The sequence below is a fragment of the Gymnoscopelus microlampas genome (genome assembly GCF_963454915.1).
Source record: "Gymnoscopelus microlampas genome assembly, chromosome: 17".
Classification (NCBI taxonomy): domain Eukaryota; kingdom Metazoa; phylum Chordata; class Actinopteri; order Myctophiformes; family Myctophidae; genus Gymnoscopelus; species Gymnoscopelus microlampas.
In genome coordinates this window covers 3,932,226-3,952,872 of record NC_139954.1, presented here as the reverse complement: position 1 = coordinate 3,952,872, position 20,647 = coordinate 3,932,226, and the positions used below count along the sequence as shown (strand labels likewise).

The 20,647-nt window shown below is 41.1% G+C and overlaps 2 protein-coding genes across 2 annotated transcripts in view; both read right to left on the bottom strand.

Annotated features, from left to right (window-relative positions):
- Positions 1-3,073: 3,073 nt before the first annotated feature.
- On the bottom strand, positions 3,074-10,586 carry LOC311065187 (V-set domain-containing T-cell activation inhibitor 1-like; the record flags this gene model as incomplete). The annotated part of the gene is made up of 5 exons (XM_084085404.1): positions 3,074-3,093; positions 5,739-5,993; positions 7,138-7,503; positions 9,905-9,966; positions 10,555-10,586. The coding sequence occupies 5 exons, from the start codon at positions 10,584-10,586 to the stop codon at positions 3,074-3,076; spliced, it is 735 nt and encodes a 244-aa protein (XP_083941530.1).
- A 3,632-nt stretch (positions 10,587-14,218) lies between these two features.
- The window catches only part of LOC311064028 (uncharacterized protein), a 42,578-nt gene continuing 36,149 nt past the window's right edge, over positions 14,219-20,647 (bottom strand). The window contains exons 2-7 of the mRNA XM_084083743.1: positions 19,354-19,851; positions 18,508-18,606; positions 18,131-18,232; positions 17,050-17,187; positions 16,521-16,622; positions 14,219-15,234 (exon numbers count right to left, since the gene is read on the bottom strand). Coding sequence (XP_083939869.1) covers positions 14,345-15,234; positions 16,521-16,622; positions 17,050-17,187; positions 18,131-18,232; positions 18,508-18,606; positions 19,354-19,851 — 1,829 coding nt within the window. The 3' untranslated portion in view covers positions 14,219-14,344. The remainder of the gene's footprint in view (positions 15,235-16,520; positions 16,623-17,049; positions 17,188-18,130; positions 18,233-18,507; positions 18,607-19,353; positions 19,852-20,647) is intronic.

Sequence of the window (20,647 nt, the reverse complement as noted above, 5' to 3'; positions counted from 1 at the left end):
GACGGGACGCGCGGGGGGTGGGGACGCACGACAGGACATGCAATAACCCCCAGTTTGCAACTACTTTCGCCTGCGCCCTTCACCGGGTATGGTCTAGTATAAGTAGCTTTAGGAAGACATTAATGTCTAGTTGGAGAAGGCAGGGAGATGCATTTAAAATCTTTTATCTAAACAAGCACAATGAAAAGTCCACATCAGCCCATCTCCTGTGTAAAGGAGGAAACTGGGTGGAAGACTGCAGGCAGAGTGGTGTCAATTATATTCAGTGGTGGAATAAGTAGGCCTACTCAGATGTTTTACTTGAGTAAAAGTAACAAAACAACAATGACGAAATACTACTCTGTTAGAAGTAAAAGGTATTCAAAATTGTACTTGAGTCAGTAAAAATACAATACTATGGGCATCAAAATATGCTTACAGTACTCCAATGTCCAATGTCATGTTTTTTTTATTTATTTCACCCATCAAGTACAAATTCAACTTCCTACCACTCACCACCATTGAGTCATGATAAGCAGGCTAGGCGGCTATAATGAACTTCTATTTACTAACATCACATTCTTGCAGACAGTGACGGTCAGAGTATAATGTGGCTCCCTAGTGTGTTGGATGAATCACTGTAACGTCAGCTTCATCTGGAGTTGCAACAGGTGGAGGACTATTGTCAAATGATTGATGATGATGACTTTTTTGGAAGCTGTTTGTGACGATTTTACCCAAATTTCATTTAGACACAATGGAGGCCTACAGATGGTAGAAGTAGTTGAAAGGGGTATGGTGATAATACTTTAATATATCGCACCATAATGCGTCGGTATAGTGCTCGTCTGAAGCAGCGGCGCATGGGACTGTACCTACAGCATCGGTTTGGTGGGGGGCCCGATCATGCGCTCTTCCTCCCGGCCCCGGCTTTGACTTGTTCCGCCACTGCACACATATTTACGGTGGTCAGCGCTGAACATGGTCTGCATGGTGCCTGGCTCCGATGATCTCTGCTGTTGATTGATGTCCCGGTAACACCCCAGTATAGCTTCGGTAGGCTAATCGATAAAATCCACAGAAGTTGCAGTAGACCGCTGCAGTCAGATGTGCTGTAGGCCAGTCCACCACCGCACGCTAATTAACTTATATCGCACCATAATCCATCAGTACAGTGCTCGTCTGAAGCAGCAGCACATGGGACTCAGCATTGGTTTGGGGGGCCCTGATCAGGGCCCGGTTAGTGGTGTAAAGTAACTAAATACATTTACTCAAGTACTGTACTTAAGTACAATTTTGAGGTGCTTTTACTTTACCGGAGTATTTCCAAACGTCTATACTTTTACTTCTACTCCACTACATCTCAGAGGCAAATATTGTACTTTTACTCCACTACAATTATTTGAAAACTTTAGTTACTTGTTACTTTGCAGATATAAATGTATTACATTATAAAACATACATTAACCACTTTAGCCCTATTTTATACCTAGGCTATTTGAAAATAGCTGAACTACAAGCGCTTGTAGATCAGCTATTTTCAAACATTTTAGCACTTTTACTTTTGGTATTTTAAGTACATTTTGATACCAATACTTTTGTACTTTTACTCAAGTAAATTTAGAATTTTGACTTTTACTTGTAACAGAGTACTTCTACATTGCAGTATTGATACTTTTACTTAAGTAAAACATTTGAGTACTTTTTCCACCACTGGGCCCGGTCTACAAAATGACACCTCAGCTCCCGTGGATAAACAAAGCAGTTTCTGACCTAAATTGTAGTGACAAAGTCCTCTGTACCTGAACACTACTGGTAGCTGACAGGAATGATTGTTTAGACGTGTGCCCGGCCTTGAAAAACGATGTCCAAACATTTTCATGAAGTTCATAATACAATTATTTATTTTCTCTTCCAACCAAAACTGTCCGTCACTCTCAGGATACAAAATATTAAAGGAGCAGTTCACCCCAAAAAATACTTATTTTCTATCATGTACAAACCCATGAAGCATTGAATTCATGGATTTTTATTTGTTTTTGTCGCATTCCTAAGCCAATAATTCTATTACAGTCTCCTACTGGCTAATGTATCCGGTAGGAGACACAAAGTAGACTCTTTGTGTCTCCTATAGGAGTTATCAAATTATTGGCTAAGGAATGCGACAAAAACAAAAAAGCTTCATGGGGTGTGTAATGGATAGAAAGTACGTTTTTTTGGGTGAATTATTCCTGTAAGGCACAGCACAGTACACAAACTCTTGATCACAGTCACAAAGCACAATAAAAAAGACCTGTTGCCTTCTCCCGTCAATCAGTAACACCTGCGCTTGCTTAACACCTCCATTTAAGTATCCGGCCAGCCTTAATTGGCCCAAAGCTATGATAGAAGAAGGTACAGACAGTACCTTCTTCTATTTATTTACCTTGCCTTGGCCTTGACTGCACCCTCTGGTGATGTAACTGAACACCATACATCAAATATGGCTCTTAAAATGACAATAACCCCCTCCTAGTCATTTCCTCTTCCCAAAAGTACACCCAAAAAAGGGTCATTCGTCTATGCATGATATCTAGTTCAATGTGATGTTGAACTACTCACAGCTAGTAGTGTGACAATATTCACAAACTTTGAGACCCTTTTTTCTCTGCTTTTTGGTTTGATGTTAAACAACATTCAAATATCATATCTTCTTCAAATATCTTCAATTCAATGTATGACACATCATTTGAAAGCTTACATGCATTTTTTAGCCATTATTTACCTCCATACAGCAGTTATCAGCCACTGGAGTATGTTTTTCCGCACTGAAGAGACACTTATTTACTCAGGCTTTTGGCAATTAATTTGTTTATTTTGTGTACTGTAAAGCGTCCTTGGGTTTCTGAAAGGTGCTATATAAATTCAGGTTATTATTATTATTATTATTATTATTATTATTACTGGCGTAGTGTGGTGGTGTGTGCCTGCACACTGCCCTCTTGCTATATTTTGGTGCCAACTGTTTGCTTTGGTACACAGGGATGTTTTTCGGCTACCAAATGCTTTATACCACTGTGCCCGTTATTGCAGTAAATTGCACCTTTGCACCTATCTAGGAGTTGACACATGAACCTGTTAACACAGTGACAACATCAAACTGAAATACATTAACAGCAAATGTAGCCCATGCTGCATTGCACTGGTTCTCTGGGGTGGGGTCCAGGGACCCCCAGGGCTATTAAGCTATTCCAAAATAACTAAATTGTGAGGTTGTAGATCGTCTATTTTCCAAAAATGTTGACATATCTTCTCTTATGAGATGGGGGGGGTGCTCCTTCCATTCCGACATCTCACCACTCCGACTAGTGGCTTCCGCGTGCGGTTAAGGTTAGGGTTAGGGTTAGGTATAGGGTTAGTCAACGTCGGAAAGGCGACATGTCGGAAAGGAGAAATGCACCCGAGATGGGGGTACACAGCCACTATATGTATTGATAGTACAGTAGAGAGAGACAGGAAACAGGGACAGAGAGAGTCAGGGGGTGGCACGCAGCAAAGGTCCGTCCGGCTCGGGAATTGAACCCAGGACTTGCTGTCAGGCATCAGAGCCTGGTACGTGCCTTAACCCTCGGCTATTGGCGCCCAAAGACAAGATATTTTTGGATAGTCCAAAAAATGAATACATGGCGTTTAAGTGTTAAATCCGTTCCTCATTTTTCTGGGGACCAACTGGAACCCCCTCAAAGACCCCTGGCGGTCCCCGGACCCAAAGTACTTATAATACAGTATCTGTACCCAATGTCCTTCTTATGTCAAGTACATACATTTTTGCACGTGTGTCACTACATTTTAAGGGGAAAGTGATTGACAATTAGTGCTCAACCACTTGTTCTTAGGCCATTTCACAGGTGTGTAATCTTGTATAATAACGTGATCAGATCAGAGAAGTGATGGAGAGGAGTAAACATGTTGACATGAGAGTCAGCTGTTTAGAGGTCGCTAGGGGTGATGCAGATCCATAGGTGAGGAAATTCCTTACAGCAACTCCTCTGTCTGTGAAAAAAAAGAAACACATTTCATCGCTGTTGTTATAAATCATACATCTTCCGGTCCGGCAGAAAGTTTAATCTGCAACACAACTTTATACAACTAGAGGTTCGGGCATCTAGTTGTAAAGCTGAATTATGATATGAGGTTTCTGCCCAACAGCAACGATATATTGATCTGGGCAGTGCTGTTGTTGTTGTTTTTAGCGGTGCCAACCGCTCTAAGCTTGACTTTGTCTCTGTGTCCGTCCGTCCGTCCGTCCGTATGAGCGCGGGATGAGCACGGCAAAGAAGCAAACAGCTATAACTTCAGTTTGCAGCATGCCACCACGTCCAAATTTGATATGTGGACTTAGACCACCAATAGGGACGAGCATGAATTGATGACGTTATCAAAGAGGGGTCCAGGGACCCCCAGCGCCCGCATGAGCACGGGATGAGCACGGGATTTTAAACAGCTATAACTCCAGTTTGCAGCATGCCACCAAGTCCACATTTGGTATGTGGACTTAGACCACCAATAGGCACGAGCATGAATTGATGAAGTTATCAAAGAGGGGTCCAGGGACCCCCCGCGCCCGTATGAGCACGGGATGAGCACGGGATTTTAAACAGCTATAACTCCAGTTTGCAGCATGCCACCAAGTCCACATTTGGTATGTGGACTTAGACCACCAATAGGCACGAGCATGAATTCATGAAGTTATCAAAGAGGGGTCCAGGGACCCCCCCGCGCCCGTATGAGCACGGGATGAGCACGGGATTTTAAACAGCTATAACTCCAGTTTGCAGCATTCCACCAATTCCACATTTGGTATGTGGACTTAGACCACCAATAGGGACCAGCAAGAACTGCTGAAGCCCCACCCCCTCTGTCTTCCCATTGGCTGGCCTTCAAACAGCCATAACTCAAGTTTGCAGCATGCTATGGAGTACAAATTTTGTACATGGACTAAAGCCAGCAATAGGGACTAACTGTCATTAATTAAGCCCCGCCCCCTCTGTCTGCCCATTGGCTGGGCTTTAAACAGCCATCATTCCAGTTTGCAGCATGCTACCAAGTACACATTTGGTAAGTGGACTCAGACCACCAATAGGGACGCATTGAAATGAGTTAAGGCCCGCCCCAAAGGCACCGCTTCCTTCACACAGGGTGTGATTTTTCTTCTGCATAGTGCAGGATAGTTGTATATGAGTATACTTTTGTATACTGTTGTTCAATGTTGATGGTCCTTCTTATTGTTATGTCTTACCTTTGTATTGCTGTATCCGACAGTACTTTCCCTACTCTGTATCTGTAACTTTGTAACTCTAACTGCTGTGCTGTGCTGCCTCTGGGCGACTGAAATTCCCCCGCGGGATCAATAACGGTATCTATCCATCTATACATAAGCACCTTCTCTTGGTCGCTTGTCATCTATCTAAACAAGTCGATACGTTTATGTTGCAGTGTTGCAGAAATAAGCAACCAGGTCTAGGAAAACAGACCCAAAAGTAGCAACTATTAGGTCACACGAGCACTTTAAACCTAGGCAATGGCTATTTGTAAATAGCCGATCTACAAGCTCACAACGCGTTGCGTTGTGAGCTTGTAGATCTGCTATTTTCAAAAACTCTTGCAATAAAATGTGTGTGCCGCGGGAGGGGCGCCGGGCAACGGGCAATGGTAGCATGGGGGAGCACGTGCTCTCTGTGGCTCCATGGTTTAGGCGCCATGCAGTGCATGTCATGTACCTGTTATAGTTGCCTCGCCAACAACTATCACCACACTGCTTTGGATGCGGCAGGTATAGTAGGAGTAGTTGTGGCTGACAGGCTGCAGGCTGCTGACGAAACTGAAGATCCCGGCAGAGTTCTGGGAAAACGTTGTGTTGCCGCTCAGGACCTTCCCGCCGCGGTCCAGCCATGTGACGTTGGGTTTGGGGAGCCATCTTTGTGCCGTAGCCGTCAATACGCCCGAGGAGTAGGCGAACGAGGGCACGGAAAAGGCTGCGAAAAGGAACAATAGTGGGAATTCAAATGCTTGGTACCTTGCACACTGTGCCCCCTAGTCTCGCGTAGCCAGACAATCTGATAGTGATCATTGCTATAGAATGTTTGTTCGGTTACATGTCGCCTTTCCGACATGTCGCCTTTCCGACGTTAACTAACCCTAACCCTAACTGCACGCGGAAGCCACTAGTCGGAGTAGTGAGATGTCGGAATGCAGACATTACCCCTGTTTGTTCAGTGACAGGGGTCCGGGTCTCCCAATCTCACCAGCTAGTGTTCCAGTTCCAATTTTGTCTGCTCATTTATTTTTTCATCACTTTCAATTTCACTTGTATCCTGTATAAGTTCTTCTCCTGATTGGATGAAATTTGTATCCCGACCTGAAAATGTATTATCTGATTACTAAAGACTAAAGATGTTGCTAAACAAACACTCAATAGCAATGATTATCAGAACGTAGAGCTATTTAACACTAATTTCAACAAAAGAAAATCACTCTCTGCACCTTTAATGTTACTGTACATCTGGTGACATCTAAAAACAAAACAAAAAAACAACACCACAGAACCAATTCATCATGGGGCAGTATCAGGATTGGTTTGGAAAGCACTGGGCTTACAGTAGGTTTGTTAGAGTCGGTTCCTAGGATGAGCTCAGCTTCAGAAGCAGCTGGTTGATCTTGTTGTCTTTGCCTCATAGATGTAAGTGCTGCTAAAAGTAAAAAACTGAAGTATATATCGGTCATTATTTGACTTCTTAGACAACATCAGTATGGGCAATTATGCATTCGATGTGTCCAGATTATTTCCTCTTTTTCTTCCTAAAATAGCAGATCTACAAGTTGTGAGCTTGTAGATTGTCTTTATTTTATGTTTAAATAGGGCTTAAGTGGTTAAAAAAATAGTTTGTGTATTTTGTATTTACTTGTTCATTGCATAATTCAAAGTTTAATTAGGTTGGGGTCTACTTAATTCAAATTAATCTATCAAAAAAAGTATTTTTTTTTCCAACATATTTCAAGATTTCATACTTTTTTTCTTAACAAAATATGGGTCAAAACACATGGTCTAGTTCTCTTCAACATCGGGATCGGCAACGGAACCCAAACATCCGTCATGTGTCGGGGCTCCAATCTTCTTACCTCCTACTTTAAGGTCCACATCAACGCTGCTGCCCCCGGTGGAGGTGTCCACCCGGCAGCTGTAGACGCCCTGGTCGCTCCGCCTCACCCTCCTGAGCAGCAGAGAAACATTCCCGTCGACGATGGCGTCAGGGAAGACGTGCGTTCTGTCCTGGAAGGTGGCGCTCTGGTCCTTGAGGACCGCGATTCCGTGCCGAAAGCAGTAGACCAGGCCGCTAAGCCCCTCCTTCCTCCAGGTGACCGACACATCGCTGGCCGGTCTGGAGGGCAGGTAGCAGCTCAGAAGGAGGTCTTGTCCCAGGTTGCCCACGGGCCATTTGTTGTCGCTCTGAGCTCCGGGAGAAGGAGAGGATTGCCTGTTGTTTTCTGTTGAACAAGGATTGTCCTTGAAGGATTTTCTCTACACACAAAATATTCAATCATTTACAATCTCAGACACAATCAATAGGCTCTATGCACAGCAGCCATTTTGGAGAGAAATTGGGCCTCTTCTTACTTCCTTCACAGGTGTTACCAATGATACTAATGAAGGCTCTGTTCCATTCTGGTCAGGGTGCTGATATTGTGCATGTTGGCTCCTCACTAGAAACACTCCATTTTGGTTCCCAAATGGCCCCTTATGGTGGGTGTGTAACTCTGAGAGTGTACAAATGGAACCAAATGGACCCGTCCATTTGGTTCCATTTGTACACTCTCAGAGTTATGGGGGTCCTTGAAAATAAGACAACCACTGTGCTACACTAAATGGAACAGAGCCTTAATTAGTATTATTGGTAACACCTGTGAAGGAAGTAAGGAAGGGGCCCAATTCATTCCCAATATGGCTGCTGTGCATAGAGCCTATTGCATTAAAGTCTGTGAATGCACACGCACGCACGCACGCACGCACGCACGCACGCACGCACGCACGCACACACACACACACACACACACACACACACACACACACACACACACACACACACACACACACACACACACACACACACACACACACACACACACACACACACACACCCCGGTGTGTCCCCATTCTGGGGCAAACATTAGGTTTTCAGCGTATTTTTCGGTGAAGGTATTTAGTGTGGCGCAGAAAACAGGAGGGGGCTTTTTTTATGACAACTTACAACAAACAACATACAAACATTTACATAAAAAATAGAACATTATAGATTATTTAACCCATTTAGACCTGAGGCTGATTCTAAAAACTGACCTAAGTTTTCTGAAACACTTCAAATATTTATTTAAAAAAAAAAGAAAAAAAGAATTATGTTGCTATATACTGTACATAGCAACAATCACCCCAAAAGGGGTTCCCAGATTGAAAGGAATAGTTACGTATAGGGGTTCCCAGTCTAATTGGGTTAAGAGTGCAACATATGTCATAAGGAACAATATAATAGCACCTTATAGAAATCATAAATTAAACCATTAGTCTGCTATCAGATCAGACAGTAAACTTTTAAAAGGCCAAAGTCAGATCAGGTCCTTAAGCTGCAGATGTGTCTGTGAGTGTTTCCGAGCAGCAGGGTCAGAATACAGAGCCCTGGGGGCCTCTGGTTAACTGTAAATCGTTGCTGTCGTGCAGAAACCTCTTATCTCCATATTGTAATTTTTTGTATTTTTTTCGTAAATTAACGCCCTACTTGATCTTACTACAGCGTCACACAAAAGCATCAAACGTAGCATTTCGAGCATGTAGATTGCTACTTTTGAATTCAAATTCAAAGTATAGCAAACATAGCCATTCTACATAGGTTGTAGATCGGCTATTTCTGCAACTACAGTATGACGGAGTGGGGACATTCATTTACCGGGGGAAAAACCCAACAGTTAAAATAATGGATGTAGGAGGTTTCTGCCTGACAGCAATGACATACTGTAGTTTAATGAGTTCAAGAGAGTCAGCAAAGACAGACATCATTGACATGAAGCGATTACCTTACCCAAACACACTGTCATCCCTGTTAGCAATGAGCTCCATGCATACATTAATATAATAAGACATCACTGTTGCATATACTGTTATCCCTGTTAGCAACGATGCGTACATCAATATTGCACTTTTCCCTTAGCGCTAGGTATACTCTTAGTTGCTTGTTTTAGCAGAAAATGCACTTAGGACTTCTGGTGATTAGTAGCTAGTTTTGTTCCCTACCTATGTTGAATGCACTTATTGTAAGTCGCTTTGGATAAAAGCGTCTGCTAAATGACTGTAATGTAATGTAATGTAATAAAATGATTCAAGGTTTAAAAGAAAAAAACATGTCATTTTCCTCTACTTAATTTGTTTTGTTATATTATCAATACAATAATTTTTTTTTTTTACTTAAAGTTTTATCCCACGATTTTTTAACCCCATTTTTTTTACACCCAGTGCCAATTGTCTATGTAATCCTGGGCACTACCTTCCCTCTGCCAACCTAGGGAGGCCAGGGCATGCATGAGAGCCAACTGACCTTCTTATCACCTGACAGGGGAGAGTTTTCCTGGTTGGACGTAGCGCGTGGAAGGAACACGTTATTCCAACCAGTTCCCTTCCCCTCCATCAGGCGCCCCGGCTGGCCAGGGGGAGGCAGCCTTTTGTGAGGGTACCTACCCTAGGGGACACGTGGAGAACATGCAAACTCCACACAGAAAGGCCCTTTCGCCAATATATATATATCAATATATATCAACACAATCTTAGTGTTTTGCCAATTATTTGTGGGCCCACTTGGCCCACAATAACCTAAAGACCCCCACAAGTTCACAAACATCTTACCTGCTGCCAGGGCCAGTATGAGGATGATGATGGCTGAAAATGTGACAATGACGATAACCATACTGCAAATATAGAGAAATACATCAGTGTTTTCACCACCAAGGTGTATTGATAGTTAACCATCAAATCAAATTAAATATCAAATGGTCCCTTAATAATATTAAACACGTTAAACTCTAATCTCCACCATTAATCAGCGCCTCAAACTTTCATTGAGTATAAATTGTGGCCCACACATTAGCAACACATGGTACATTTATTGCCTATATCATGGCTCTTCAACAGGAGGTCCGGGACTGCTAAGGGGTCCGTAGAGTACTACAGGGGGGCCGCCAAATGTTTGTGTGATAGGAACTTTTTTTTCATTAAGCACTTGAACCCAAGCATCCCTATTCTGGGGAAACATTCACCAAAAATAGCAGATCTACAAGCTCACAACACATTGCACTGCAACACATTGTGAGCTTGTAGAGCGGCTATTTTCGGCAAAGAGATTTGGTGTAGAGGGAAAAAGAGTAGGTATTGAGAGTTTGAGGGTACTAAGTACTGAGGGTTTAAATATCGGAAAATACACGCTATGAATCCAACAAATTAATATAAAATATGTGACAGTACTGATGATAGTGCTGAAAGCCCACATGCAGACGTACCTGATGAAGATAGCGTCTCCCAGGGAAGCCATGGTCCCAGAGAAACCTGCACCGTCTCCAGTCAACAGCTAGATCACGCGGCTTGTCTCCCTGAACACGATGGGTGCAAAAGTTCATCAAACTTGATCGATTTAACTGATCATTTAATAGAATAATCGATTAATAATTGTTTGCTATGTTGGGCATGTCATTATAGATGGAAAGTTTAAAAAACATGTCAACAAGATTTAAAAATAGTGAAAATAGCAGATCTATTTGCTATTTTCGTCGTATCTAACCTACTGTAGGTTACTGTTTGAGTTGAAGCCTACCTGAATAGTTTCCCACAGCATCCAGGAGGAAACGCTACTCCTTATGTCAATATTGTATTTAAAACCACTTAGAAACCTACCGTATGTACTTAGTCGACCGGGGGCCCCCCCAGGGCTCTATTCTCGACAGGTGGAGGGGGGGGGGGAGAGAGAGAAAGGTGTGATGATAGATAGAGAGAGGGAGAAATAGGAAGAGAGAGAAAGAGTATGCTCGAAGTATGTATGAGTGGGACTGCAAGAAGGAAACCTGCGCACATTTGTGTGTGTGTGTGTGTGTGTGTGTGTGTGTGTGTGTGTGGAGGGGGGGGGGGGTATCTACACGGTGTAATAATGAGTGTTCTGCTGATGTTAGCATGTTGAGTGATATTTTGACTCTGCACACAGCCAGAGGTGCAGTCTCTTGCTCTACGCGCACGCACACGCACGCACGCACACACACACACACACACACACACACACACAGACACACACACACACACACACACACACACACACACCCTTCAGATGCCAATAAATTACTCGTCCTCCTCTGAGAGTTATATATTCTGTTGATGGAATATGTGGAATATGTTTTTTTTTTTTTACTCCTGGGGTCATTTTAATCTACCCAGGCGTTTGTGTGCGCCCCACACTGTTTTTAAGTTGCTTGATTCAATGTTTAGATATAATAATAATTATAATAATAATAACTTGAATGTATATAGTGCCTTTCAAAAACCCAAGGACACTTTACAATACAATAAATAAATAAACAAACTATTTACCAAAAGCCTGAGTAAAGTGTCTCTTCAGTGCGGACTTGAAAGAGTCGATGTTGGTGTCTGGCGAATCTCCATGGGGAGAGAGTTCCAGAGGGCAGGGGCTGCATGCACTGAAAGCTCATATCGCCGAGGGTCCGCTTATTGCTGTGAGGGATGGTGAGGAGCCCCAAGTCAGAAGACCTCAGGTTCCGCGCTGGGGAGTAATCATCGAGGAGGTCTGACAGGTACCGTGGGGCTAGGGCATGGAGAGCTTTATAGGTGAGGAGGAGGAGCAATTCATAGTAGCTACACGAGTGTACACTGCTAGAGTAAAATACCAGTGTCCTGTTCTTAAAAGTTACTATATTCTATCCCTCATTACACGGTACAACAATATCTGTATCATCGAGAAGAATAGAACAAGGTTTTAAAAAGGCACATTACACATATTCCACAAGACAATGTGAAGCAAATACTGCAGGTCAGACAGAGGCCTATGCCAATTGAATGTATTGTCAGAATGTATTGAAAGCATCAATGAACAGGTGAACTGTAACATCTCATTTTCGAGGGGGTCCAGAAAATGAGGCAATTTGACAACACGTCACAATAAAATAACAGCACATCTAGCTCTGTGGTTCTCAATGTGGGGTCTGGGGACCCCCAGAAGTCCTTGAGGGGGTTCCAGGGGGTCCCCAGCCTTAATGTGTTAATATGTCATACAAATCAGTTAAACCACTCTTCATTAAAGGTATACTAGGAAACTTGAAGCCTAAATTTAAAAAATATTTATATATATTTTTTTCTCCATTTCCCCCCCTCTATCAGCCACTATATAATGATGCTGGGGTGTGTTCCTGCATTGAAACACAGTCCTCTTTCTGAAATCCATATTTTCCCTACTATTATGAGTGACTTAATAAACATGCCCCAGTTCTATATGAATGGGTTGAGATGATGCCTGATGTCTCCTTGTCCTCCTTATTCCTCCGTCTGTATCATTTCACCTAAGTGTTTTGGTACACATGCAGATCGCTGCAGTGTAACTCTGCCAACATATAGTATAAGTGAGTCTGACATGAAGGATTTTCTTTTTCCTACAAGTACTTCTTTAATCTACTTGCCCCATCCAAATTCCTCCTGGCCCTGCCTAGGGGGTACCGTTGCCAGTGGTGCAGCGCATACATTTCTCTCACAATATACTTCTCAAATCATTGCCTGTTGGTCATGTGTAAAACACTACAGAACATAATTATCTATATTACATCAATAATTCATTCATATTTAATTGTAGATTAAAATTGGGTGCCAGGTTTCAACAATTTTAAACAGTCATTTGAAGCATGGACAGGTAAATGTAATATGGCAGAAACTGAACCAATCAAATCAATCAGTAGTCATTTCAGATCAGACAGGACTCCATACTAACTTTTCCACTGGTAGCACTGGTGCAGTACTGTCCCTTTAAGACTGAGGGCTCTAACTTGCGCAACACCATGTCCCTTATGACAATCTCATTAGGCATTTTTAAAATGTATTTTCAAAAACATTTAAAAATAGTGAAAAGTAATCCTGGTCTCTATACTGCCTCCCCCTGGTCAGCCGGGGCACCTGATGGAGGGGAATGGAATAACGTGTTCCTTCCACGCACTATGTCTAACCAGGGAAACTCCCCCCTGTCAGGTGAAAAGAAGCGGCTTGCTAGCTCTCATGCATTGAAGGAGGCATGAGCTCGGCTGTAGGCTCTCCCTAGGCTGGCAGAGGGAGTGTAGCGCCCAGGATTGCTTAGACAATAACCGATCTACAAGATCACAATGCATCAATGTAGATCGGCTAAATTCAGTATTTCAAAATGTTTTTTTAAATCCTATGTTAAAAGTGGAGGGTGGGCGGGTGGACTCCGGCCACGTCACTCTGACTCAATAAACAAACCTGATACGCACATACAGTATAGGCAGGACCACGACCATGTCACTATAACTCAGAGAACCACAAACAAACCCGAATAAAAAAAAAAAAAAAAAAAAAAAAAAAAAATATATATATATATATATATATATATATATATATATATATATATATATACATATATATATACATATATATATACATATATATATACATATATATATATATATATATACAAACAGGTAGCTCTCGTGCACATCCAGGGTGGAGGTGCTGGTTTGGCAAGATGATGCATATAAGAAAGAAATAAACCTCCCCTCTGCTTCTCTTAGGAAGGAACCGCACACTCCAAATGACGATGGACTCAAGACTCCATTAATGCTTCATTTTTAAGCTTTTATTTAGCACGACGCGTTTCGTTGTTTAATTAAGCTGTTTAACTCATCCACTGCCACGGACGTAATAAACGTAATTATTCCCGTTTACCAATCCTGCCACAGACGTAAAAAAACGTTTTTTTATTTTTTTCTGCCCAAAGACCAAGGAGATATGATTTTTCGAAGGAAAAGACTCCCATCCACTTCCTTGTTAACTTAAAACTTAAAAATTCTGTATCTCAGCTCCTGAGTACTTTTTTTTCAATGAAAAATCTCTGGCAGTGGGCAAACGCGGCCAGCAATAATTCTGGCAGTGAATGAGTTAATTGGATCCTTCCAGTGAGGTAATTTATATTGGAACATTTTTTCTTTTTTCCCCTTTTGGTGTGAATGCACTGATGTCTATTCAGAGCACTTAACTGACTGAAACTCTTCTCAAACTATTAACAATGTGTCAAGAGTGTTCTCCTGTGTGGGTAAACTGCTGGTGTCTCTTCAGGTCACGTGACTGACTGAAACGCTTGTTGCAATGTTCACACTGGAAAGGTTTTTCTCCAGTGTGGATATGCTGGTGTCTTTTCAGTCCAGATGACTGAATGAAACTCTTGTCGCAATATTCACAGTGGAAAGGTTTTTCTCCAGTGTGAACACGCTGGTGGCTCTTTAGGTGAACTAACTGACTGAAACTCATGTCACAATGTTTACAGTGGAAAGGTTTTTCTCCAGTGTGAACACGCTGGTGTTTCTTCAGGTGATCTGACCGACTGAAACTCTTGTCACAATGTTTACAGTGGAAAGGTTTTTCTCCAGTGTGAACACGCTGGTGTTTCTTCAGGTCACCTGACTGAGTGAAACTCTTGTCACAATGTTTACAGTGGAAAGGTTTTTCTCCAGTGTGGATATGCTGGTGTCTCTTCAGTTCAGATGAATGAATGAAACTCTTGTCGCAATGTTCACAGTGGAAAGGTTTTTCTCCATTGTGGACACACTGGTGTAACTTGAGATGATATAAACGGCTGAAACTCTTGATACACAGTATACACTGGAAAGGGTTTTCACGAGTGTGGACACCTCCACTGGTCTCCTCCCGATCATCACTGTCTTCAGTGTCAGATTCAAGCTCGACTTCAACTTCAGAACAGTGTGAAGAGATGTCTTCATCATCAACTTCACTTTTCACTGCTAGTAATGTCAACATTGACGCAACAGGCTGCTCACGTCTTTGAAGTATCTCCTCCTGTTCCTCTTTCATGTGTGGAGGCTCTGGTTCCTCCTGGAGCAGACTGGGGCTCCACTCCTGTTCAGGAGAAACCTCCTCTTTACACACAACCATGTGCAGGATGTCTAGGAGCAGAGAAATAACATGATAGTGAATACTGGATTCCTAAAATGTACAGTACATCTATTTTTCTATCTATTATTTTACCAAACAAGTGAATGTTGTTACTGCAATTTGAATCATTAAATTATGAAAGAATATTAAACCATGAAACGTCACACGTCAGCTCTGATTTGGGTAAATTAGGCTTTGGGTCAAGCCGTATAGAACAGGGTTCACCTGTATGTACAGTATGTACTGTATGTGTTTCCCCTCAAAGGTAGACCAATCACAGATCATGCCTTTACCTGCATGACATCAAGAAACAGAAACTTCTCCACCCATGAAGTTGGGTCATAGTTTAAAATCTAGAAATGGTTCTGTGAGTCTTTGAATCTGTTTGTCATTGTGTTCGGGGCGAACTTGACAACCCGCTGTACCGATCATCGCAAAATGTCTGCACAGACAAAGCCAAGGAAGTATTTTTCACATCTGATAGAATGACTTAAACCCTCTATACTTAGTGAGCTAGCCCTCTATTGTTCCACCCAGAAAAGGGATGCTAGAGTTCACGTGGTTGAACATTAACACATTACCTACCAACAACGATTATACTCGTTGTTGGAAAAATACCCCGTTATCTGCCCATCTACGAGTATAACCGTTTTTTTTTAATTTATCCACACAGAACCAGATATATCGTGATCCAAAGATTTCTAGCTCCATTCACTCCTTGGTTAACTTATTACTTTAAAATCCTGTATCTCGGCTCCTGTGTACTTTTTTTTTTACCATGTTATTTTGGGTGAAACATGCTATTTTCAATTGGCTGCAATTATGGAACGGATTACCGCAATCGGATTATTTTTTTCCACGATTCTACGAGACTCCTGTGTGTGTGTGTAATGAGGGGATCACCGTGAGGACGGTGATCACGGAAAATATTTTGTGACTACTTAAAAAATGTTTTCTTAACATTTAATGTAATGCTGGCAGTGGGGGAAGTAAAAAAAAAAAAACATCTGGCAGGGAATGTGTTAAATGAAGAAGTTGAGAAAAAGCCTGTCAAGTTATATGCTGCCTTTTTTTCTCTTTTCGTTTTTACATTGATTCACACATAAGAGGATGTGCTTTTGGATGTTAAAGATATATATATATATTTTTTAGAGGTATCATAATGATGGCTATACATATTGGGATATTATCATTGTCAAGATGTTTTGTGCTATGATTATCGTATGGTGAAAATGAGACATTGTGGCAGCCCTACAACAGAACAGAAATTAAAGAAGAAGAAACACATGAAACTCACTGAGGAGTTGGTGGTCTTCAGGTTCCTCCTGTTTAATAGAAATGTCCCTGGCTGAGTCTGGAGAGTTTATCTTCACCTGCAGTCTGGACTCCACACACTGATCTGAAATGAAGCAATTGAATAAGGACTTATCATAACTTCTGACTGTACTACATGCACTGTAGTAACAATCTTGTTAATAAAGTAATCAAGCAATCAACACAACTCTTCATTATTTAGCTGTAACTTCACTTTCTTCGTTCTAAAATAATAACAGAGGAAAAGAGACAAGTTATATCTTTGTTATAAGAAAGTTGTTGTAAATTTAACTACCTATAAATAAAACAATACACATATCTATCCTGTACAACTTTACTACAGGTTGTAAATAAATCAGTTCATGCCTATCCTGTACAACTTTACTACAGGTTGTAAATACATCAGTTCATACCTATCCTGTACAACTTTACTACAGGTTGTAAATAAATCAGTTCATACAGTACCTATCCTGTACAACTTTACTACAGGTTGTAAATAAAACACTACATACCTATCCTGTACAACTTTACTACAGGTTGCAGCATTGCTTCAAACAGTCTCTGGTCCATCCCTCGCTGTTCCTCTGACCATGTTAATGATGTTTTGGAGGCCATCTCTCTTGATAGCGTAGATCTCTCCCTGTGGTGCTCTGTGGAAATCACCAATAGAATAAAAGATTAAGTTACCATTCATCAACCTCACATGTAATCAAATTAAACTATTGCAGAGTGCTGAGATATGGTGTAAAAGCTTTAATCCACTATAATACATAAAAAAAGACATAAAATGCCTCCGGAGGCTCCACTACATTACAATCTCAGTTTTAAATGTGTTTTAAAAAAGTAGTATTTTTTATTTCCTTTATTTTTTTACACTACAAGACTTTGAAAAGGATTTTAAAATATTAAAGTCTGACACACTCTCACACTACAAGACTTGAAGGTCAGAGACAAAAGTATTTCTGAGTTTCCCAAAAGCCGTGCTGAGAGTGATCAGTTCACACTGAATACCTCATAAACCGTACTGATGAGCTAATACAAACTATACCAATTAATAATAATATAAATCCGCGTGGACACGCTGGTGTTTCTTCAGATTACGTGATGTTCTAAAACTCACAATGTTTAGACTGGAAAGGCTTTTATCCGGTGTGGATACGCTGGTGTCTCTTCAGGTCAAATGAATGAATGAAACTCTTGTCACAATGTTTACAGTAGAAAGGTTTTTCTCCAGTGTGAACACGCTGGTGTCTCTTCAGGTTCTCTGACTCATTGAAACTCTTGTTACAATGGAAAGGTTTTTCTCCAGTGTGGACAAGCTGGTGTCTCTTGTGAAAAGAGTGTGCTTCCGTTTCATGACGTCATGCACTTAGCGGCTTGAGCTGTGTGACAGACAAACCCTGTTCTAAATGCTTTGGGTCTACGGCCAGTACTTTTGTGTTGCATTTGTGAAAAAGAGGATTTGCTTTTTGATATTGTAATCAGAATAAAACATGTTACAAATGACTACTGAGTGATATTTAATTGGCTATTAATATCCGGATATTGTCATGATATTTTTTGCCAAGATTATCGTACAGTGACAATACGTACTGAGATGTGGGTGGTCTTCAGGTTTCTCCTGTTTAATAGAAATGTCCCTGGCTGAGTCTGGAGAGTTCATCTTCACCTGCAGTCTGGACCCCACACACTGGTCTGAAATGAAGCAATTGAATAATGACTTTAATTACTGGAGAATGAGACCCAGCATGGTGTCAAGAATAACAATATTCCGTCCGAGTGCCCAGTTAACTGACCAACTGGCAAATTTTCTTTGAATGTGTTTCAATGCAAACACATTTTATTTCAATCCACACTGACGCAAACATAATTTCACAGCCAAATTATAGTACAACTAGCAATTGTATTGCATTTGTATGTGACGATAAACACCTTGAAGCTCAAAAAAGGGAAGAAAGAGTGAAACATACTGAGATCTGGCTGGTCTTCAGGTTCCTCCTCTTTCATTGAAACAGGTCTGGCTAGGTCTAGAGAGTTCATCTGCACCTGCTGTCTGGACTTCACAGAGTCTAGAATGAAACAATTAAAATCCCAGAGGAGTTTAGTATTAATTAAGAAGAGAAACCCCTCTTATTCTAAACTTCAACAATAACAGACAACAAGGAAGGAGTAACTTATTGTGTTCATAACTTGTCAACTGGGTAAGTTACTTTTTCATAAAACACTTAAATTATAATTCATAACCTTTTTCACTTCAAGTTGCCCAGGATCAAAGTATTTGTATAGTCTTGCATATTATGTTGAATAATGCATTTCACAAGCTTTTTTCTTTATTTTTAATAATTCTCAATTATTTAATAATGATAATAATATTAAAGGTTAGTAGAATAATAATATTTTTTTCTCCTTGTTTGATTTTAATAATCCTCTATTATTTAACAATTATTTGTGAAAACACTGTTTTCAGGAAAACACTGTTCAGGTTCATAACAGTTACACTTAAATGCCCCTCTTTTAGGTCAATACTCTAAGTTACACAACATTCTTACTGTATAAAAAAAGAACAAGCAGCACACACACACACACACACACACACACACACACACACACACACACACACACACACACACACACACACACACACACACACACACACACACACACACACACACACACACACACACACACACACCTAAAGCCAGCATAAATGGCTGCAAAAAATTACTTTGAGCTAAAACATAGTTTCAGGCCTGGTTCGGTGCTTGTGTACATTGTGTGTGTGTACGATTAATTGAACCTCTTGTCACAATGCTTACAGTGGTACGGTTTTCCTCCAGTGTGGAGACGCCCATGTCTTTTCAGGTCATATGACTTAGTGAAGCTCTTGTCACAATGTTTACAATGGAAAGGTTTTTCCCCAGTGTGAACACGCTGGTGTCTCTTCAGGTTACCTGAGACATTGAAGCTCTTGTCACAATGTTTACAGTGAAAAGGTTTTTCTCCAGTGTGGACACGCTGGTGTTTTTTCAGATAAGATGAAAAGCTGAAACTTTTGTTACACCGTTTACACTGGAAAGGTTTTTCATCACGGTCTTCAGTGACTTCAGTGTCAGATTCAAGCTGGACTTCAACTTCATAGCAGTGTGAAGAGATGTCTTCATCATCAACTTCATCATCATCAGGCTCCTCTGGTCTTTGATGTATCTCCTCCAGTTTCCCTTTAATCTGTGGAGGCTCTGGTTCCTCCTGGAGCAGACTGGGGCTCCTCTCATGTTCAGGAGAAACCTCTTTACACACAACCATGTGCAGGATGTCTAGGAGCAGAAAAATAACATGATCGTGAATACTGGATTCCTAAAATGTACATCTGTTTTAATATTGTCCATGTTCCCTGTACAAAATGAGCTATCAGCTACTTAGATTGACCAAACATTTACTAACTACAGGCTACTACAGGTGTTTCTGAAATTCATGTTTTAGCTAAATATAATTTGAAATGTAATATGAATTTAAATATTAGCTATTTTACCAAACAAGTGAATGTTGTTACAGCAAACTTGAATCATTAAATTATGAAACCATAAAACGTCACACATCAGCTCTGATTTAGGTAAATTAGGCTTTAGGTCAAGCCGTGTAGAACAGGGGTTCCCAAAGTTGGGGTCGCGGGACACTGACGGTGGGGTCACAACATTATTTTGGATCTTAAAAAAAAGAGGGAGAGAGAGAGAGAGAAAACCCGATGTCGGATCAACAGCAATACAAATTAATAACTGCAAACAGATTCAAAGTTTAGGCTATCAATATCATACAAAAGCAGAGAAGCTGTGATCTCACTGCTCTGATGGACAATAAATAAATAATCCTTTTGCAAACAAAATCCATGTTATCTTCGTGTGTAAACAATGACCGAAATGGGAAGTTTATTTCAGCAGCTAAAATGTGCCAGTTTGACATATTGAGCCGTTTTTGCTGCACTGCTCCTCGTTTAAGTTAATTGCCTTCACCTGCTGTGCTGCAGCAACAGGGCAGATCTCTGCCAGAACAGGTGGCCCTACCCAGGCCCATGAAATTCATAGGCAGCAGTCATAGTAGCCAATTAGAATTAAA